Genomic DNA, 18,940 nt, shown 5'->3' with positions numbered 1-18,940 from the left:
AAATCAAAACATGTGTAGCTATAGAATTATTTTGTCGAGCTAGTGTATGGGCAAGAAAGAAATATGGGATTTCCGAAAATAAATGAACACTTTAATGCATCGGTATTTTAAATATTTTATTATTGACTGATCCGGTGGGGCAGTGGTGATCGCTCAGAATGCTGGGCTGACGATCGTGGATTCGATTCCAATTCCCAAACATTCACGTGACTAAAAAGTTTGAACTACTCACAACCTTTATTTACCAATTAAAATAACGAAAGTAAACGGTAAAACGTTTCTAACCGTTTCACTCATTAGAATTAGTTATTGTATTTCAAAACATCAGACCGGTTCACAAAAAGATCGTTGTAAACAACTGACAGCCTTCTCGTGGCCAATGCCTTCGGGATATCATATATCCCGCGACCTTTCCCGCAAGGATGACGGGATGTTTCGGGTCCAAGGAACGTGCAGCCACCGGAACCCATTGTCCTTTGGTGTGAAAAGAATAATGAAAAAAATTAACGTTTCTTTTGTTGTTTATTCTACGTTTTTTTTTAAATTGGGAAGCATTGTTCTATTGAATATATATGTTAAAATTGTAGGAAAAACATAGGTAGTGAGATAAAAGTAGACTTAAGGCTGTCTACGATTTGTGCGCCGCAAATCTAAAAACACATTGAAACTCCTAAAACCACAAGAGCTCAAGACTTTTTGTGCTAAGTGGTCTCATAGAACTCTTAGATCTCTCAATATAATTTTTAAATAATGTGAAAGCTAACATCCGCCTTGACGCACAGGGTTAAAGTCTCATTGTATTTTAAGACTCCGACCCTTCAAATAGGCATATAATGGTTGCAAAATTGACAAGATGGTGGTGTTTAGCATAGATAATACACTGGTAGTATGTAGCACTATAATAGGTATCCTTTAGAGCTGCAGAAGTACTTTTGGTAATTCAAGTGTAATAACACACGACTTAAGATATATTTTTTTATTGCTTAGGTGCTTGGACGAGCTCACAGCCCACTTGGTGTTAAGTGGTTACTGGAGCCCATAGACATCTACAACGTAAATGCGCCACCCACCTTGAGATATAAGTTCTAAGGTCTCAAGTATAGTTACGACCGCTGCCCCACCCTTCAAGCCGAAACGCATTACTGTTTCACGGCAGAAATAGGTAGGGCGGTGGTACCTACCCCTGCGGACTCACAAGAGGTCCTACCACCAGTAATTACGCAAATTATAATATTGCGGGTTTGATTTTTATTACACGATATTATTAGTTAACCGTGGAAGTCAATCGTGAACATTTGTTGAGTACGTATTTCATTAGAAAAATTTGTACCCGCCTACGCGCCTGAGGGATTCGAACACAGGTGCATCGCTCAACGCGAATGCACAGGACGTTTTATCCTTTCGGCCACGACGACTCAAGATAGACTCACATAAGATTTCACAGACCATTTATTGTAGACCAATTATGGACGTGCATACTTGCAGCGGCGTTCATATATGGGAGACGCAGGGTTTCAACAGTGAGGCCAGTACTTAATATAAACCTCAAGGACGTCATTCCGAGTCCTCTCAGTGCTTTTAGGCATTCCAAGCACCGGTGAGCGTTCTAATCGAACTGGTCGATTGCCACAAGTACGACGTGCAACTTAGCCCACAGACACAAACCACTGAGTTTCTCACCGGACCTTCTCAATGGGTCACCATTCCGATTCGGTGATAGATTCAGCGAAATATTACTCTTGTTAGGGTAGATGTGATTCCGCCGTCTCAATAGCCCCGACTGAGCTCCGGCCCGGTCTGGGGTAGGGCGCCGGCTGTGAGCGGCAGGAGTTTTTAGTGAGGTTCAACTCCCACATGCGGGATCCGACGATTTTTTCCTGAAAAAGGGTAGATGTGAGCACAGTAGGCAGCGGTTTGGCTCTGCCCCTGGCATTACTGACGTCAATAGGCGATGGCAACCACTCACCATCAGGTGGGCCGCATGCTCGTCTATATGACAATAAAAAAAAGATCAAATTGTCTCAGGCTCAACCACATGAATTCAACTGCCAATTCAGCAAAACTAAAATACACCCTCGAAAAAAATGTAATCCAATGGCACCATAGAACACAATAGAACGTTTAATCTTAATACATTCACATTCTGAGTAGTAAAAGTACTGCCATGAACATTTACGATTGATTTCCATTTTTTATCAGACACCTGGTTTTTATTTTCTAGACGTATCAGACTACTAATCTCGATATTACATCATACATTGAATTGCATTGAAATGTATATAACCTTTATATAACATTCGAATTCGTGATAAAGTGACATAAAGTAAGAAATGAATGACAAGCGTTTTTTGTATTGATAACATAACTAAGACTCATGTATGTCGCCTCCTTTATAAACCATAAAAGTGTTTCCTACATTTTGTAAATTTATATGTAAAAGAGGTTCAAAGCTTTAACACTTGACATTAACTTTTTTTTTTCCTACATAATAATATGCCTTGAGAGCCTATATCAGCGTAACCTAACAATCAGATGAGCTTACGGGGCTCAAAATTGACGACGTTGCTAACACTAACCCTAACAAGAGCAGTGCTTCGCAGAATCTACCACCGGATCGGAAACGCGACCTACAGACCCGGCGAAAAACTCAGTGGACTGTCTCTGTGGGTTAATTTTCTCACCGAGCCCTTCGTCGCAAGCGACGGGTTCGACGAGAACGATGACCGGTGACATTAACGTATTTCGCATTATGAACTGTTTAATATAGTTTGCTCTTAATACATACAAATACAAATTCACATACAAATTCATTGGATGGGGCCCCAGTCAAAATCGTCTTGTTATTTTAAACGTCTCATTGAAGGAGTTACCCGACAGTATTATCAATACTGTGTGCATTTAGTTAAATATCTAATAAACTTAATTTCAAAAGCATGGGTTAAATAAATAAATAAAATATGTTTAAGATTTATAATTAGTAATTATTAATTAAATTTTATTAAATACTAGCTATGCCCGAGACTTTGTCCGCGTGGAATTTAACAAAACATTACATCTTATAATAATTTTAGATTTTTTCTAGAATAGAAGTAGCCTAAGTTACTCTTCATTACATAAGATTTCTGCCAGTGAAAGTCCCATAAAAATCGCCCGTTCTAGCCGTTCCAGAGATTAGCCGGAACAAACAGATAGACAGACAAAAATTGGAAAAAAGTTATTTTGGTATATGTCCCGTTCATCTGCATATAGTAAAAAACTTAATATTACAAACAGACACTTCAATTTTATTTACATATTTGTATAGATGTTACGTTGCTTTGAGGTCCGTGCCATTCTGTCAGCCCTGCCACCCTTTATTTACGCCACTGATTTCTGTGTATAATAAAAAATAAGTCATTACAAGCGCAAAGGTTCTAATAATAAACCTGCGTTGTTCTACTGTCTACGGAGAAGACACAGAACCCTATTACTTCTAGCAAAGGGTGAAGATGTTATGAGTCCGCTGGAACTTACGGTTGCCGTTGTTCCAACGATGTATACTAGTGAATGAAAAATACCTTAAATTAAAAATAACTTATTAAAAAAACCCTTAAATTAAAAATTTCCAGAAATTCTTGCCAGCGTAGTTCAGTTTTTATTCAGTTTATTTTATACGCGAATGTACGCGGCTATCGGTTTATTTTATTTGAACTTCAAGTATATGATCACAAACAGATTACAAAATAAGGTTATCCTCACATTGATTAATATTATCAAATAAATGCGAGAGGTAAATAAGATAAATACACAGTGGAACGAAAACACCACAAGTCTTGTTAGTCGAGGTAAATAAACTGATGATTTAGTATCTTCTTCGGTTTCTGTGATTCGTAGATATAATTAAAACAACTTTTTTGGTTTAATTTCACATTTATTATTTTTATATACGACTGAGATGTTATTTCGTGACATTGGATTATTGTGCTAACTAATTACTCTCTAATCTATACTACTACTAATATTAAAAAGCTCAAGAGTTTGGTTGAATGTGCTAATCTCAGGAACTACAGGTCCGATTTGAAAAATTCTTTCGGGGTTAGATAGCCCATTTATTGAGGCTATATAATATCACGCCAAGACCAACCTGTTTTTTTCCCTTTCGCAAAAAACTCGGACTAAGCAGACTGGAGTCTGTACTAGGTTCTAGTACCGCTTACGCTATTAGCAGATGTAATTACCTGTCATTAAGGGTTAGTTCCGTTAGTGTTGCTAATTACGAGTGATCCAGAAACACGATTTTCCCGCGAAATAAAGAAGGGACTCTATACGGACTCCCTCAGACTTAATTCTCGTGACGCGGGCCATCCTTAGGTCAAGAAAGCACGGGTTGCGTCCGTGAAGTACCTTCGTTTTCCATTGCATGTTCTCGAAATACGTATTTAATAAAGCAACGAGTACCTTTTTCAAGTTTATCATATGATACCATCCACTATCAGCTGCTTACTCAGCTTTTCCGTAAACGAAAAAAAAAAACGTTTCATGCTATATAATCGTAGTTAAAAAATGTATGTCATTCATTCTTTATGAATAAAACGTGACGTAGCAAAATTGGTAGTTTTCTGACGGTCGATATTAATGTCGTACTTGTTATCACTTAATCTATATTGCTGTGTTAACTTTACGAGCGAGGTGCCTGAGTGCGGAAATTTACTATACAGTAAACTAATTTTATTTGTATTCATTACACTTCACGTATTATTGTACATTGACGGACTTACCTAATGCCTAAGGCATACTCTACTAGTCAACCAAAAGTATTGCAGAATGATAAGTAATCCACACTGGTGGTAGGACCTCTTGTGAGTCCGCACGGGTAGATAACACCACCCCGCCTATTTCTGCCGCGAAGCAGTAATGCGTTTCGGTTTGAAGGGCGGGGCAGCCGTTTTAACTATACTGAGACCTTAGAACTTATATCTCAAGGTGGGTGGTGCATTTGCGTTGTAGATGTCTATTGGCTCCAGTAACCACTTAACACCAGGTGGGTTATGAGCTCGTCCACCCATCTAAGCAATAAAAAAAAAGAAGTAAATAATAGAATAGTAGGTACATTGCAATATAAGTTAAACACACAAACACAGAAGTACATACATACTATAAATAAGTGTAAATTGTAAATACAAATATTGTACAATATTCACAATATTCAGTTTATACAACATTCAGAGGAAAGAAAGGTTAATTACATTTTTTTCTCTCAATTTTACGTTTTATACATTACCAAGCGATCTATTTTATAAAATACATTTATTTCCGTATTCATAACCGTTCCTAACGTACAAAGCTACAATAGGGCGAATATTATATTTACCATAATATTCTATAAAACTACTCAAATTTCTTTTACTTATAAATACGGACATACATATGTATCAACTATATAGATGTGTTTCATTGCCTGAAGGGCTTAACTAACATCAATATTGTTTGCTGAGTGGAACGTATTATCAAAGAGATATTCATAGATATAATTTACTATGAAAACAAAATATTGCTTTTTTTTTTATTGCTTAGTTTAGTGGACGAGCTCACAGTCCACCTGATGTTAAGTGGTTACTGGAGCCCATAGACATCTACAACGTAAATGCGCCACCAACCTTGAGATATAAGTTGTAAGGTCTCAAGTATAGTTACAACGGCTGCCCCACCCTTCAAACCGAAACGCATTACTGCTTCACGGCAGAAATAGGCAGGGTGGTGGTACCTACCCGCGTGGACTCAAAAGAGGTCCTACCACCAGTAAATGGCCAGTAAAAGTTGCTTTATAAACTACACCAAAAACTCACGTAAACAATATGATATGTTGTGAATTGAAAATAGTGAAACCATGTTTTAGTATAGTCAACAATTGCTGTTGATATTATTTTGTTGGAAATATGCAAGTCACTACAAAAACTCTTTGGGGGAACTTACTGAATACGTCCTTCGCCATGCGTCATGCATTCGCTCCAAAGTATAAAACATGGTATCCCTACTCTCGCGTTTATTCAGTTTTTAGACGCCGCCATTAACGGACCTGTGTTTGTTAAGTTTTAAGTTACTTTACAAATTTCCGTAAGTTTTTTATTATATCATTTGCTTTAGATATTTTATTCTGAAACGATTTAGTTTTAGAAAAGTAGAATTTAACTTTTTATTTTATTACACAGCGAACCCTAAAAATAATTGAATAATTTGTTCGTGCCCATGCTCATTTTTTCCAATTGTATTTTATAATAGATACAGTTTTGTACCCACGCTGTACGATATATTATTTGGTAATTCGTGTTGGTAGGAAGTGAAAGCAAATGAACCGATTTCAGTGGTCGACATGCAAACAGAATAACGGATATCGAAACTGGTTCATGATTTATAAAGATGTATATTTTTTATCAACTAGTTAGTTGTCAAGTACGCTTCAGATTTCAAACATAAATAAAATTGAAATACGTTAATTGCGCAAATTTTTTGTTTATTGCTTAAATAGGTGGACGAGCTCACAGCCCACCTGGTGTTAAGTGGTTACTGGAGCCCATGGACATCTACAATGTAAATGCGCCACCTACCTTGAGACATAAGTTTTAAGATCTCAGTATAGTTACAACGGCTGCCCTACCCTTCAGACCGAAACGCATTACTGCTTCACGGCAGAAATAGGCAGGGCGGTGGTACCTAACCGCGCTGACTCACAAGAGGTCCTACCACCGGAAAATCCGGTTATTTTGATACTGAGCAATGCGTTGCATTTTGTTCGACTTCTCCGATACGTAGACATAATTAAAAATACATTAAGGTTTAATCTATCTTTAGAAACGTTAGAAATAATATAAATACAAAAACAAACTCAAAATTAAACGTAGTTTTAATAACATATCGGTATTTTTTTTTTTTTTTAACGAATTTGTATTTTCGTGTTTAACTCTGATTTACGGAAATTTCCCTACAATTTTAAGTTTCGTGTCCACTGCTATTTTATATTAGTTACTCTAGGTGAGCAGAGGAGCTCACTGTCCACGTGGTATTCAGTGAGTAGCAGAACCGATAGAATTCACAAAGTAAACTTGCCACCTTCACCGTCCCGATACAACAAAATACCTCGCAACAAGGTCGCATCGTCGATTTAGTAGGTATTTGACGCTGTGACCGCACCCTATGGGAGACGCGCGCGGCTTCAGATGCTCTTTGCCGACCGTGGGATCTGTGGCCATAGTGCCAATTAACGAAATTGTAATGTATTCTTAATCTCAGTCGTTTCTCTCCACCTATTCCTATGTTTTGTCTCGTGGAGAGCTCTGTTGGAAAGCTTTTTCGGCTGCTAAAAACACCGCTTTGGGTTTCGGCCTCTACGTATTCGCCCTTTTATTATACCGTTGAGCCTTTTCAGGTTACCAGGGTTTTTGCGTGCTATGTGTAAGAAAAATTGTGGAAAAACTAATTTAACCAGACTATAACCCTTGTTAAGCTATTAGAATTTCTTTTCATCCAACTCTTCAGAACCGTTCCAGTTTTTAAATTGATATATTAACAAACATTAAAACTGAAATATTATTTCGAATCGTTTTTAATATGGTGAATTCAGTATCACCGACAGTCTAGACGTGTTTTTAATCGATCTTTTAGGTCAATTGCTTTGTTGAGCCTGGAATAATATTATTGAAATAATCAAATCATAACATTTTGTTCGTGTTGAGCTGATAACTGTATATTTATCAGTAACACAAACAAATTCGCTACAGAAGCCGGCCGGTATTTTCACATTATTCTTTTTATATTCATCATTCGTATCACTAATTACAGTAAAGACTCCGTGTCTATTTGAATTCAAAAGACAATCCAGCCATTTTAAATTCGTAAAAACTAAAATAAAAACAAAGAAGTCTATCACGGCGTTTCCTGGTAACCTTTTTTTACTTACAGGAAATTGACCGATCGGTTGAGGCAGTTTTATCCATGTTGTATCTATGTAGTATCAAGAATGACTTGTAGCTTCCAATTATAAGCAATGTAATGTTATTAAAATAATCATGTTCTAACAGTGTGAGATCTTATGGAAGAATAATGCCGAAACGTTTGACGAGTCAGGGTTTTTCGTTTTTGTTATACATATCGGCTATTATTTGTGTACCGGATCTCAAAAACCTATAGTAAATCACTCTGTAAACCAACCAAACAACCTATCCATTGTATGAATAGCTTCGCTCAAAGGCATAATTTTTCTTGTCTAGGTGAAATATAGAAAATATAATATAAATATCAACAAATTAACTGTGATAACATTTTTACCGTCAATTAAAATTACAAATATTTTTATATAAGTCACACAAAATCCTTTTTTTAAATAAATTAAGTATACTTATTACTTATTAAGATTACATATTGTATGTAGGTATAGGAACATAAGTCGTGTTCTAACTTGAAGGTCATTTGGTCACTAGAACGTACCAGACTACCTAAACGCGAAACCTGTTGTCTAGAGACAAACAATATGATTGCCGTCCATTCAGCCAAACTTATATAATAGTTTTTGTTATAAATTCAATTTACTAGTGGTAGAACCTTCGAGAAATTCTGCTAAATGCGTCCTAAGTAACGGCTTTAGATGACGGTGGGATGGATGTAATGTGCTCTTTTTTTTTTTTTTTTCCGGGCCGGGGGCCGAACCTCCTACGAGGTCCCCGCGCCTAGGGGGCGCGCGGGGTATGTGAGACTCAACGATCTGCAGGTGTTGAGAGCAGATCGCGGGCCCAAGGATTTTAGGGCCCACCCACTAAACGACTCCCCTGCACTCTTACACCCGACGTCCGATCTCCGTCCGGGGTCAGAACCCGTTCAGAGTAGGGGGGTTCCCGCGGTCAACACTACAACCAGACTCGCGGCGCCACCCCGAGGACGCCCGACCGACGGGTCGTCGAGGCGATAGTCGACGACCAACGACGTCGGTCTCCGTGGTACGGCGGCCCTACCAGGCCGCCCGGGCGGTGCCGCTGGTGTTCCGGGATACCCCGCTGGGCCAGAACCAGCCTGCCGGGTCGGAACGCGATACACCGCCGACCGGGATGTAATGTGCTCTGCGTCAACCCTGTCCCGCCGTTTCAATAGCCGGACTGGGCTCCGGCCCGGTCCGAGGTAGGGCGCCGGTTGTGAGCGGCAGGAGTTTTTAGTGAAGTTCAACTCCCACATACCCCACCTGCCGCGCGGGTGGGGATCCGGCGATTTTCTCCAGTGGAAAAAAAAAAAAGTAACGGCTTTAGATAGAAGGATATGGAAGCATGCCGGACAACAGCGGAGACGTATAGGTATGCAGCCTGGTTTATGTGGCAAACCATTTACACATGCCGAGGGCCCGAATCGCAGGCTGTAACAATCTATCTCAGATTTTCGATGGAATTATACAGATTTATTTAAAGTCGTATTTCAGATAAAGAACTTTGTGAAATGTCGGACGTATCTTGGTCCGTATGATACAGCTGTAACTTAACTAACCATATTTGTATTACGATTGAGAACTATTCCCACTTGAAACTGGTGTGCTAATAGCACGCCAAGAATATATGAAAATACGTTAGATAACGTTTTCAAATATCTCAAAGAGCTGCAGAAGACTGCTAATTATTATTAGCATGGCGAAAACCTTCAACGAATCTAATTGCAAGTGACGCATAGGATTAGTTTCCCCTTGTTTAGTGGTTCAAGTTTAGGCACGTTTTAGCAAAAATCGGGCCGGAAACTACAAATTTTTTGTTTCCACGAATTATGATTAACTAGATGATGACCGAGCTTTGCTCGTTTTTTTTAAAACGCCATCTTGTTGTGTCTTTAAAGCGGTTAGTTGCCTTCAATTTAGAAAAATAGTATTATTATTCGCCAATAGATGTCGGGAAGAGTTGATTATTGAAAACACGAATAAAACAACATTGTCTGAAAATAAATCGTAGCTAGATAGATTTATCGCCCCCGAAATCCCCTCTATACTAAATTTTATGAAAATCTTTGGGAGCCGTTTCCGAGATTCAGATTATATACATGTATATATTAATATACAAGAATTGCTCGTTTAAAGGTATAAGATTAATTAGGTACCTTGCATACTTCGGGATTTCTCATTTTGTACCGAACCCTAGCTGGCTAATGCTACATATGAAGTTCGTAAATGCAACAGTATCTATATACCCTATATTATTTTACTTTTATTTATTTATTTGATTTACCTCGGATTTTGCATCCATATTACATTCACTAACATTTCATATAGTATACAAGAATTAAATAAAAACAATAACTACAATCTCGGAATAAAACAAAAGCAATAATAATAAAACTTTCACAAGTCGTCGTGGCCTAACGGATAAGACGTCCGGTGCATTCGTGTTGAGCGATGCATCGGTGTTCGAATCCCGCAGGCGGGTACCAATTTTTCTAATGAAATACGTACTCAACAAATGTTCACGATTGATTTCCACGGTGAAGGAATAACATCGTGTAATAAAAATGAAACCCGCAAAATTATAATTTGCGTAATTACTGGTGGTAGGACCTCTTGTGAGTCCGCACGGGTAGGTACCACCGCCCTGCCTATTTCTGCCGTGAAGCAGTAATGCGTTTCGGTTTGAAGGGTGGGGTAGCCGTTGTAACTATACTGAGACTTTAGAACTTGTATCTCAAGGTGGGTGGCGCGTCTACGTTGTAGATGTCTATGGGCTCCAGTAACCACTTAACATCAGGTGGGCTGTAAGCTCGTCCATCCATCTAAGCAATAAAAAAAAAAAAAATCAAAACTACCTTAATCTAAACCAGTCAGGTGAAATACAACAACATAATCAGAGATAGTAAAAAAACTAAGGAGTTTTTCTAACATCATAAAAACAATTAATCAAAAGACAAATCGAAGTTACAGAAACCTAAGTAAATTACTGCCGGCTACTTTTTTTTTAATTTCGATGTTTACCTTCGATTACAATTTCCGGCATCGTTACAAAACAAATCCTTGACATGTCGTTGAAAATTGTCTCTCAGAAATGTTTATTCGATTACTTTTCAACAAAAGCCTGACCTGTGAATGTTACCTGTGATAATGTTATGATTTTTAAATGAACGTCTAAGTCAGTGATTCTCAACCACTGTTCCGCGGCACTTTTGTGTGCCGCCAAATTTTGCGAATATATAATAATGTTAATATTATTAAATTATATCATTTTAAAAGAAAAATATTTTAAACATGAATATATATTTAAATCCACAAAAAAATTATAGTATATTTTAGTTTATTTCGTATATTAAAATTTTTTGATAAACTATTTATGCAGTGTGTTGTAGTAAGTAAATAATTTTTATCTTTTTTTGTGTGCCGCCAAATCTTGAAATCGTTAAATATGTGCCGCAACAAAAAAAAGGTTGAGAATCACTGGTCTAAGCAGACTAGCTGGAAAGGGCAAAATATAATTATTTTCTTTTAATTTAGTCTACTCTATTTCGTATACTGGAGGTCGGCAATATTAGTATTTTAATCACCTTTGACCACGACTTTGGATTCCATTTGAAATCGAAATGTTTGTGTGTCAAGAGTTCGCACAACCCTCGAGAGAAAATATAAAAACTTTGTACAGTTGTTGTACACTAGCCGTGGCAGTTCTGACAAAGTACTATAAATTAGCCGACATTCGTTCGATTAATCATATTTCATATATATTATTTATCGACTGAACTCAATTACGTGTAAGATTTGATTATAGATCCTTATGTCATAACTTAGGTATGCCTGGATATTATTTAGAATATCTTAATGTTAGAATATCACAAGTATGCGACAACACGTCATTCGTTAGCAATACCCTTAGTCGTAACTTTATTCCTAATTTCTGTTACGACTATTTGTAAGAATTTTGGCAGTTTGGGTATCCCATAGAACTACTAATTTCTTCCGCTAAGCAACCATGCGTTCTGTTCAGAAGGTAGGATGACAATAAATCCAACCTTAATAAGTCCACAAGACTTCAATCTCATAAGTATCAATTAACCTTCACGTTGTTGTCTGTGGACTCCAGTAGTTTTTTTTATTGCTTATATGGGTGGACGAGCTCATAGCCCCCCTGGTGTTAAGTGGTTACTGGAGCCCATAGACATCTACAACGTAAATGCGCCACCCACCTTGAGATATAAGGTCTCAGTATAGTTACAACAGCTGCCCCGCCTTTCAAACCGAAACGCATTACTGCTTCACGGCAGTAACAGGCAGGGTGATGGTACCTACCCGCGCGGACTCACAAGAGGTCCTACCGCCAGTTCTTGCATGTCCGAGTTCGTCCCGTAAAATCCCCTTCATCGTTTATTTAATTCTTATGATGTCCACAGTAAGATGACCATCGACCTGTACTACGTTCCCGGCTCTGCGCCCTGCAGGGCTGTACTGCTGACAGCGAAGGCGCTCAACTTAAACCTGAACCTCAAACTGGTAGACCTACACCACGGGGAACAGCTCAAACCAGAATATTTGAAGGTAGGTCTATTTTACGCGCTTTGAAATCGCAATACTAAAATCCTAGTATTGATACTTGATGACAATGTTTATTGAAGTATGTATTACGTAAAATTTTGTAACATTTAGTCTTCTCGCATTAAAACTGTATAATCTCAAAATTTACTAATTTTACAGGAGAGGGGTTTAAAGGTTTAACATGTATTATTTTTAATACTAATCATATTTGCAACATTTATTTTTTATTTGTTACCAGTTACCTTATCTGTCTTACCTTTTGTTTTTTTTTTTTTTTTTAAGAGATTTTATGACCTGGTAACTGAGACCTTTAAGTCATGTCTTATTTTATTCTATATTCTTAATTTTATGAAAAATGATATTATGGAGTGAAATGAAATGAAACGAAGATGAATAATTTGTGACATTAATCAACTAGGATGAAATTAAATGAGATGATATGAGATGAAATCTAATCTCAGTAAAATGGTGGTCATTTACTAAGATTTTTCAGTGGACTTTTTGGAGGATCCCGAGAAGTTACGTCCAGCGGCTTTGTTTCATTTTCCCACATTTGTGCACTTTCACAGATATTAAACGGTTAATAAACCACCATTATTACACATTTAAACCCGAAGAAACACTAAATAGACAAAATAAAACAAATCACACAACTTCACTCCTCGCGTTCCCGCCAAAAAGTCCTTACCTTTTGTTATAGTAGTCAAAACATAGATAAAATAAAAAAATAAAAAAAAAACGAAAACTAAACTACGCTCTTTTGACAGTATCTATGAAAAAAATACTGGTGATACCAAATGTTTACTGTTGGATGGTTACGTTTGAAGGATTGGGTTCTGTAGGTGATGAGGGGCTTATTTAAAAACACAACTGCTTCATTATAATTATATTGCAGATAGCTTTAACACTTTTACACCATTATACAATTTTTATCTTTATATTTCTTATAAAACTATTTCATGTTTCTCTTGCCGTGTCTAGATGAGAAGTGATGACATTTTCTTACGAGAATACAATGATCTGTTTTTTTTAAAACATTTAAAATAATTCCAATATTCGAAATCTAATCAAGTGTCAAGTGTTGCCTGCCATTACATTTAATATACAAACTCCAACACACCCCCTCAACACTTGCACACATTTTTCTCCGTCTATAATTTAATACCAAAAAAGAATAACGCTAACCTGACCTTCATAAATTAATTCTTTCCATACATACCTAAAAAACCTCACAACCACTTACATTCCGCCACTTCTACATAATCCCTCTCAATTCAACCAACAACTATTCATTCAACCTTTCAAACTTAATACTATCTTTAATGTCGCTACCTTTAATCCTTTCTTACTTCTCCAACTCCAATTCGATCAAAAATGTACTTTCATTCAACCATACAACCATTCAACCTTAACTTCCCTCTTGACTCACTATATAAAACCTTAACTATAATAGTCTAACTCCTTCTCGACTTCCTACATAAACTCTTCAAGTTTATTTAAAACTTTTAACGCCTTCTCAACCTCTTTACTTTAATAACCTTAAACGCCTTCTCAACCTCTTTACTTTAATAACCTCCTTCTCGACCTCTTTAACCTAAACTCCTTCTCGACTCTAACCTTTAACTCCTTCTCGACTCTAACCTTTAACTCCTTCTCGACTCTAACCTTTAACTCCTTCTCGACTCTAACCTTTAACTCCTTCTCGACTCTAACCTTTAACTCCTTCTCGACTCTAACCTTTAACTCCTTCTCGACTCTAACCTTTAACTCCTTCTCGACTCTAACCTTTAACTCCTTCTCGACTCTAACCCTTAACTCCTTCTCGACTCTAACCCTTAACTCACCTTCAACTCCACTCACAAACCACATAACTCATAACAAATAACCTCGCTCAACTTCAACATACTCAACACTTGAATTCACATCACACATAAAACCTTACATTATTCATATAACTTTCTATTAGCTTTTATAATTTTTTCACTTCCTAAATTTTCCCACTTTTTTCACATATCCGTTCAATTATTTTAATATAACACAAACCAAAATTCCTAACATCTATTATAAAACAACAATAAAACAAAACTATAAAAGAGATTCAAAAGGATTTTAAAAAACGACTGTAAATATGTTTGTATCAAATAATGTGTACTTCCTCCACGGCTAGACTATCTATTGTATTTATAGTATAATTAATAAAAAAAAAAAAAAAATTTTATGATCACCCCCTTAATTGTTTATCTCTGTTGAAAAAGAGCACCCTCTTAATTTTGAATTCATTGAAAACACCCCCTTACTTTATGAATTATCCTTGTCTCTTTTTAGTTATATCTCTTGTTGTATATAGCATTTAAATTTCCCTATCAATCTTATAAACTAACCCATTTCTCCCGAAACACAAGTTCACTTTTTTTAAAAATGAATACACTTAAAGTCTCAAAGTTTTCCATGACCAGATTTTCATTTGTTAATCTGCTATCATTTGTTCCATTTTCATTTCATTCTCTATTATTTCGCCTTTCAACAACATCTCGAACTATACGCCATTTCTACTTTATTACACTCCATTACTATTATTTCCTCTAATATCACCTTCTCGAACTCCACTAACTCTCCATTTCTTCCTATTTCACCTTCTCGAACTTCATTAACTCCATATCTTCCTCTAGCACCTGCTCGAACTTCGTCAACTTCGTCTTCACGATTATCTTTATTCGTTACTTATGTTAGTGTTCTCCCTTTCATTACCTTATCTCATGCTCTTATAATAATTTTCTGTTTTGAATGGTTTTATTTTCATTAAATTCATTACATATTGGTTGCTAAGAAAAATTTTTACAAACAGTTTCGTTTCCATGGTGATGTTGTAGGCGTAGGTGATGTTTTAATCAGCAAACTATAATAAATATTACCTTATAAATTCTGGTCTGGGCCCATAACCTGTTGGATGGTTACGTTTGAAGGATTGGGTTCTGTAGGTGATGAGGGGCTTATTTAAAAACACAACTGCTTCATTATAATTATATTGCAGATAGCTTTAACACTTTTACACCATTATACAATTTTTATCTTTATATTTCTTATAAAACTATTTCATGTTTCTCTTGCCGTGTCTAGATGAGAAGTGATGACATTTTCTTACGAGAATACAATGATCTGTTTTTTTTAAAACATTTAAAATAATTCCAATATTCGAAATCTAATCAAGTGTCAAGTGTTGCCTGCCATTACATTTAATATACAAACTCCAACATTTACGCGTATTAAAACTCAATTTCGAAGTACAGTTTTAATGCGAAAAGGCGATTTTAGGTAAATTTTGGAGAAAAAGATTATTCAATCAATATGTTACAGTATTATTTTTTAATGTAAAATTTATTTCAATTGATCAGCATCCTTGTCTACTTTAAGTTTCTTTGTAAATTTTTTCCTGTTTACAATACCAATAATCAATACCAATAACATACCGACTTAATTACTTAACGTACATAGAAGTTTGTAAATATATTATTCATATTTAACTGGTTCAACGTTAAAAGCTTGATTTACTCGGTTACAATGATTATTTGTTTTGAATTTTTAAAGGAAAATTACAACAAAAAAACAGTAAGCATTTAATTAGTCAACTTCATTATGTGTATTTCCTTGTAACATTCCTTATTCTTTTTTAATATAATAAAACAGTAGAATCCGATGTGTCTGTACATACCTTGGAATAAAGTAATAAAAATAGAAAGAAAGCTATAAGTAGAGTTAGAAGAAGAAAGTTAGTTAGAAAGTCATTTGGAATCTCTGGGTGGGATTTCGGTTCCCTCTATATTTTGTACCGTATGTTCTATGGGGAGTGTTCTGAGGAATTGTTTGGGATGATCCCTTCATCTCCTTTTTATCATCCTACCTCCCGCCATCGGAGCAGAGTTCATCCATATTATCTGGAACCGCTGCGTTCATCGACAGTGCGTTTCCAGAGGTCTTTTTTGCCACGTACCATCCGGCTATGGAATGAGCTCCCCTTCACAGTGTTTCCCGAGCGCTATGACATGTCCTTCTTCAAACGAGGCTTGTGGAGAGTATTAAGCGGTATGCAGCGGCTCGGCTCTGCCCCTGGCATTGCTGAGGTCCATGAGCGACGGTAACCACTCACCATCGGGTGAGCCGTACACTCGTCTGCCTACTAGGGCAATAAAAATATATATAGTAATAGAACATAAACCGGCGATTTAACATTCTTTTTTGGTCAGTTTGTTTGTTCGCGCTTCTCTAGAAAGGATCTTCGTATACCTAGTATATAAGGTTTTATTAAAATATTCGATAGTGTTAAATATTAAAAGTAATACATCATTATTAATATGAAAGCAGCGCAATCAAGGACTGTTGTGTTTTCATGTTTAAACCGTTGAAATGATTTTGAAGAAACTCTGTATGAAAATAGTTTGAGCTCTGGGAAAGAATATACAGTGCAGTTCTCATGGGCGAAACTACGGGCAGAGACTCAATGGGAAATATTTGAAGGTCGCTGGCCGCAAACAGTATACGCCCATTGAACTACTGGAAACAAACTGATGCTTGGTCTATAAATTAAGGCTCATTCATACTAAAACTACTGCGTTCAATGACATGAATCCTTTTCACTAAGTAGACCGACCATCCATAACTCTTCGAGGTTACTACAATAGGTAGGAATAAATAAATAAAACCGCTCTGGAATTAATTCTTTCACTAGCGCAGTATGTCCTTGTCTATGTTGTAGACAGTGACTTTACTGTATCCCTCAAATTGCTGATAGCCATGAGCGACGGCGACTACACACCTTCAGATAGACTGTCTACAAAGTCAATTAAATTGCAGACATCACAACATTAGGCACGTATCATCGTTGGTAATGCTTTTAATTTCTCTGAAGCCAAATATGCTAAACGAAAAATTATCTCTAATCCGAGCAATTGAGTAACTATTCAATAACACTGATAATGAAATAGATAACGATTGCTTAATAGCCGATCGATAATCAACAAAGGCTGATAAAAAGTTTTCCATTTGAACACGTTGCGATGGTTTCGAACGTGCGTTATCTAGATCGAGAGACTTCTAGGATACTGTATGATCAGTGCGAGTTTGTTAAAGTTCTCGATAGCTTAAAAGTTAACTGAAATTCGTATGTAGTTGGAACGTTTGCCTGCTTTTGCCGCTAGGGGCGCTGTTCTAACTGCATACAAATTTGAGTTAACTTTTACGCGATCGAGAACGTTAAAAAACTCGCTTTTTTTCTTTACCTAAGCTGATGGTCTAGATAGACCATGTCAGCGTCACCGGGCTAGTAGGTGAGCTCACGGGGCTCAAACCTGACGATGTTGCTAACACGAACTCTGGCAAGAGCCGTGCTTCGCAGAATCTACCACCGGATCGGAAACGCGACCCACTGAGAAGATCCGGCGAGAAACTCAGTGAGCAAAACTCGCACTAAGCATACTGAACCTAAATCTGTGAAAGTCAAACTAATTTATTTAAAGGCACAAATACTCGAGTACAGAATGCATGGCATGCCGCCAGCTTTTCCTTAATTAACTAGTATCCGTACGAACGGCCACGAAGAGGTATAAACTTAATGTTGATAGCAATAAAACCGAATTTCCCATATTTAAGATCTGAAGGTCAATTTGGCTAGTGATGTAATGGCGTCGGTTGAATGAACTTTAAGGCGGTCGCAGTTGTTCCATGAGAACTGGTCAAACTATGTTTAAATTTTTTTTTTTTAATTAGCCGCAGGTTGTGTCTGTTGTTAGGTATATATTATATGGTAGGCATAATTACGGGTACTGTCTTACTTTGAAATCCCTATTCTCTCCTGTCGGTTATTGAGCTCACTGACAAAGAAATCACAAGTAAACCGCTACCCACATTCAGCTCTAAATTTCCTTTCAATATTAATTCAAACCACGAACGATTGCGGAATCAAGCTGGAGAATTAAGTTGGAATCTATACTATCGACCCGCACGGGCTCATGACTTCATTCTTAACTACGCCAGCGATCGTATATATTTTATATCGGACTTAATGACCCAATGTATGTTTCTGCGCAAGCGCGCTTCAAGTGTAGAAGCATCGGGAAGGTTCAGATTTTGCTTTTCTATGTGTTCAATGTCTCAGAGTTTTAGCGTAAATTGAGCGCGGGAGCTAAGAAAGAGCCGCATTATTAAACATATTTTTATTTAAACCTTTCTATTTTTATGTAGGAACAGGACTGAATGAATACATGCTTAATGCCTAACAAGGAAAACCTGTTTCATCTAATTCTGGTCGCACTTATCACATTACGCACAAAAGATATTTTGTAAGGTTTTTTAGTATGTTTGGGAAAAGCCAGATACTGAGTTTCTCGCCGATTCTTCTCGGTAGTACGTGTATTCCGAATCGATGGTAAAGCCATGCAT

General features: G+C 36.9%; 2 protein-coding genes and 1 long non-coding RNA gene across 5 annotated transcripts in view; 2 read left to right on the top strand and 1 right to left on the bottom strand.

The window, feature by feature from the left end:
* The window catches only part of LOC101736572 (mitochondrial pyruvate carrier 1), a 497,008-nt gene that overhangs the window by 370,315 nt on the left and 107,753 nt on the right, over window positions 1–18,940 (top strand). The window lies entirely within an intron of this gene.
* On the bottom strand, window positions 91–4,482 carry LOC101736138 (uncharacterized). 2 transcript variants are annotated; one of them, XR_002430602.3, is made up of 4 exons: window positions 4,218–4,482; window positions 2,177–3,372; window positions 1,681–1,877; window positions 91–474 (listed from the first exon to the last, which is right to left on the bottom strand). It is a non-coding gene; the product is annotated as an uncharacterized LOC101736138 (long non-coding RNA). The 2 variants fall into 2 exon arrangements; XR_009973432.1 differs by having other exon boundaries at window positions 1,686–1,877; window positions 2,177–4,482.
* GSTd2 (glutathione S-transferase delta 2) overlaps window positions 5,683–18,940 on the top strand; it is a 17,408-nt gene continuing 4,150 nt past the window's right edge. Inside the window, exons 1-2 of one of the 2 annotated variants that reach the window (XM_038021265.2) lie at window positions 5,683–6,093; window positions 12,367–12,511. In XM_038021265.2, the coding sequence (XP_037877193.1) occupies window positions 12,371–12,511 (141 nt within the window). In that variant the 5' untranslated portion in view covers window positions 5,683–6,093; window positions 12,367–12,370. Of the gene's footprint in view, window positions 6,094–12,366; window positions 12,512–18,940 lie in introns of those variants that run through there. The other variant, NM_001043509.2, reaches the window with a different exon arrangement.

This window comes from Bombyx mori, chromosome 6 (assembly GCF_030269925.1).
Source record: "Bombyx mori chromosome 6, ASM3026992v2".
Classification (NCBI taxonomy): Eukaryota; Metazoa; Arthropoda; class Insecta; order Lepidoptera; family Bombycidae; genus Bombyx; species Bombyx mori.
This window is presented reverse-complemented; position numbering and strand designations above follow the sequence as displayed.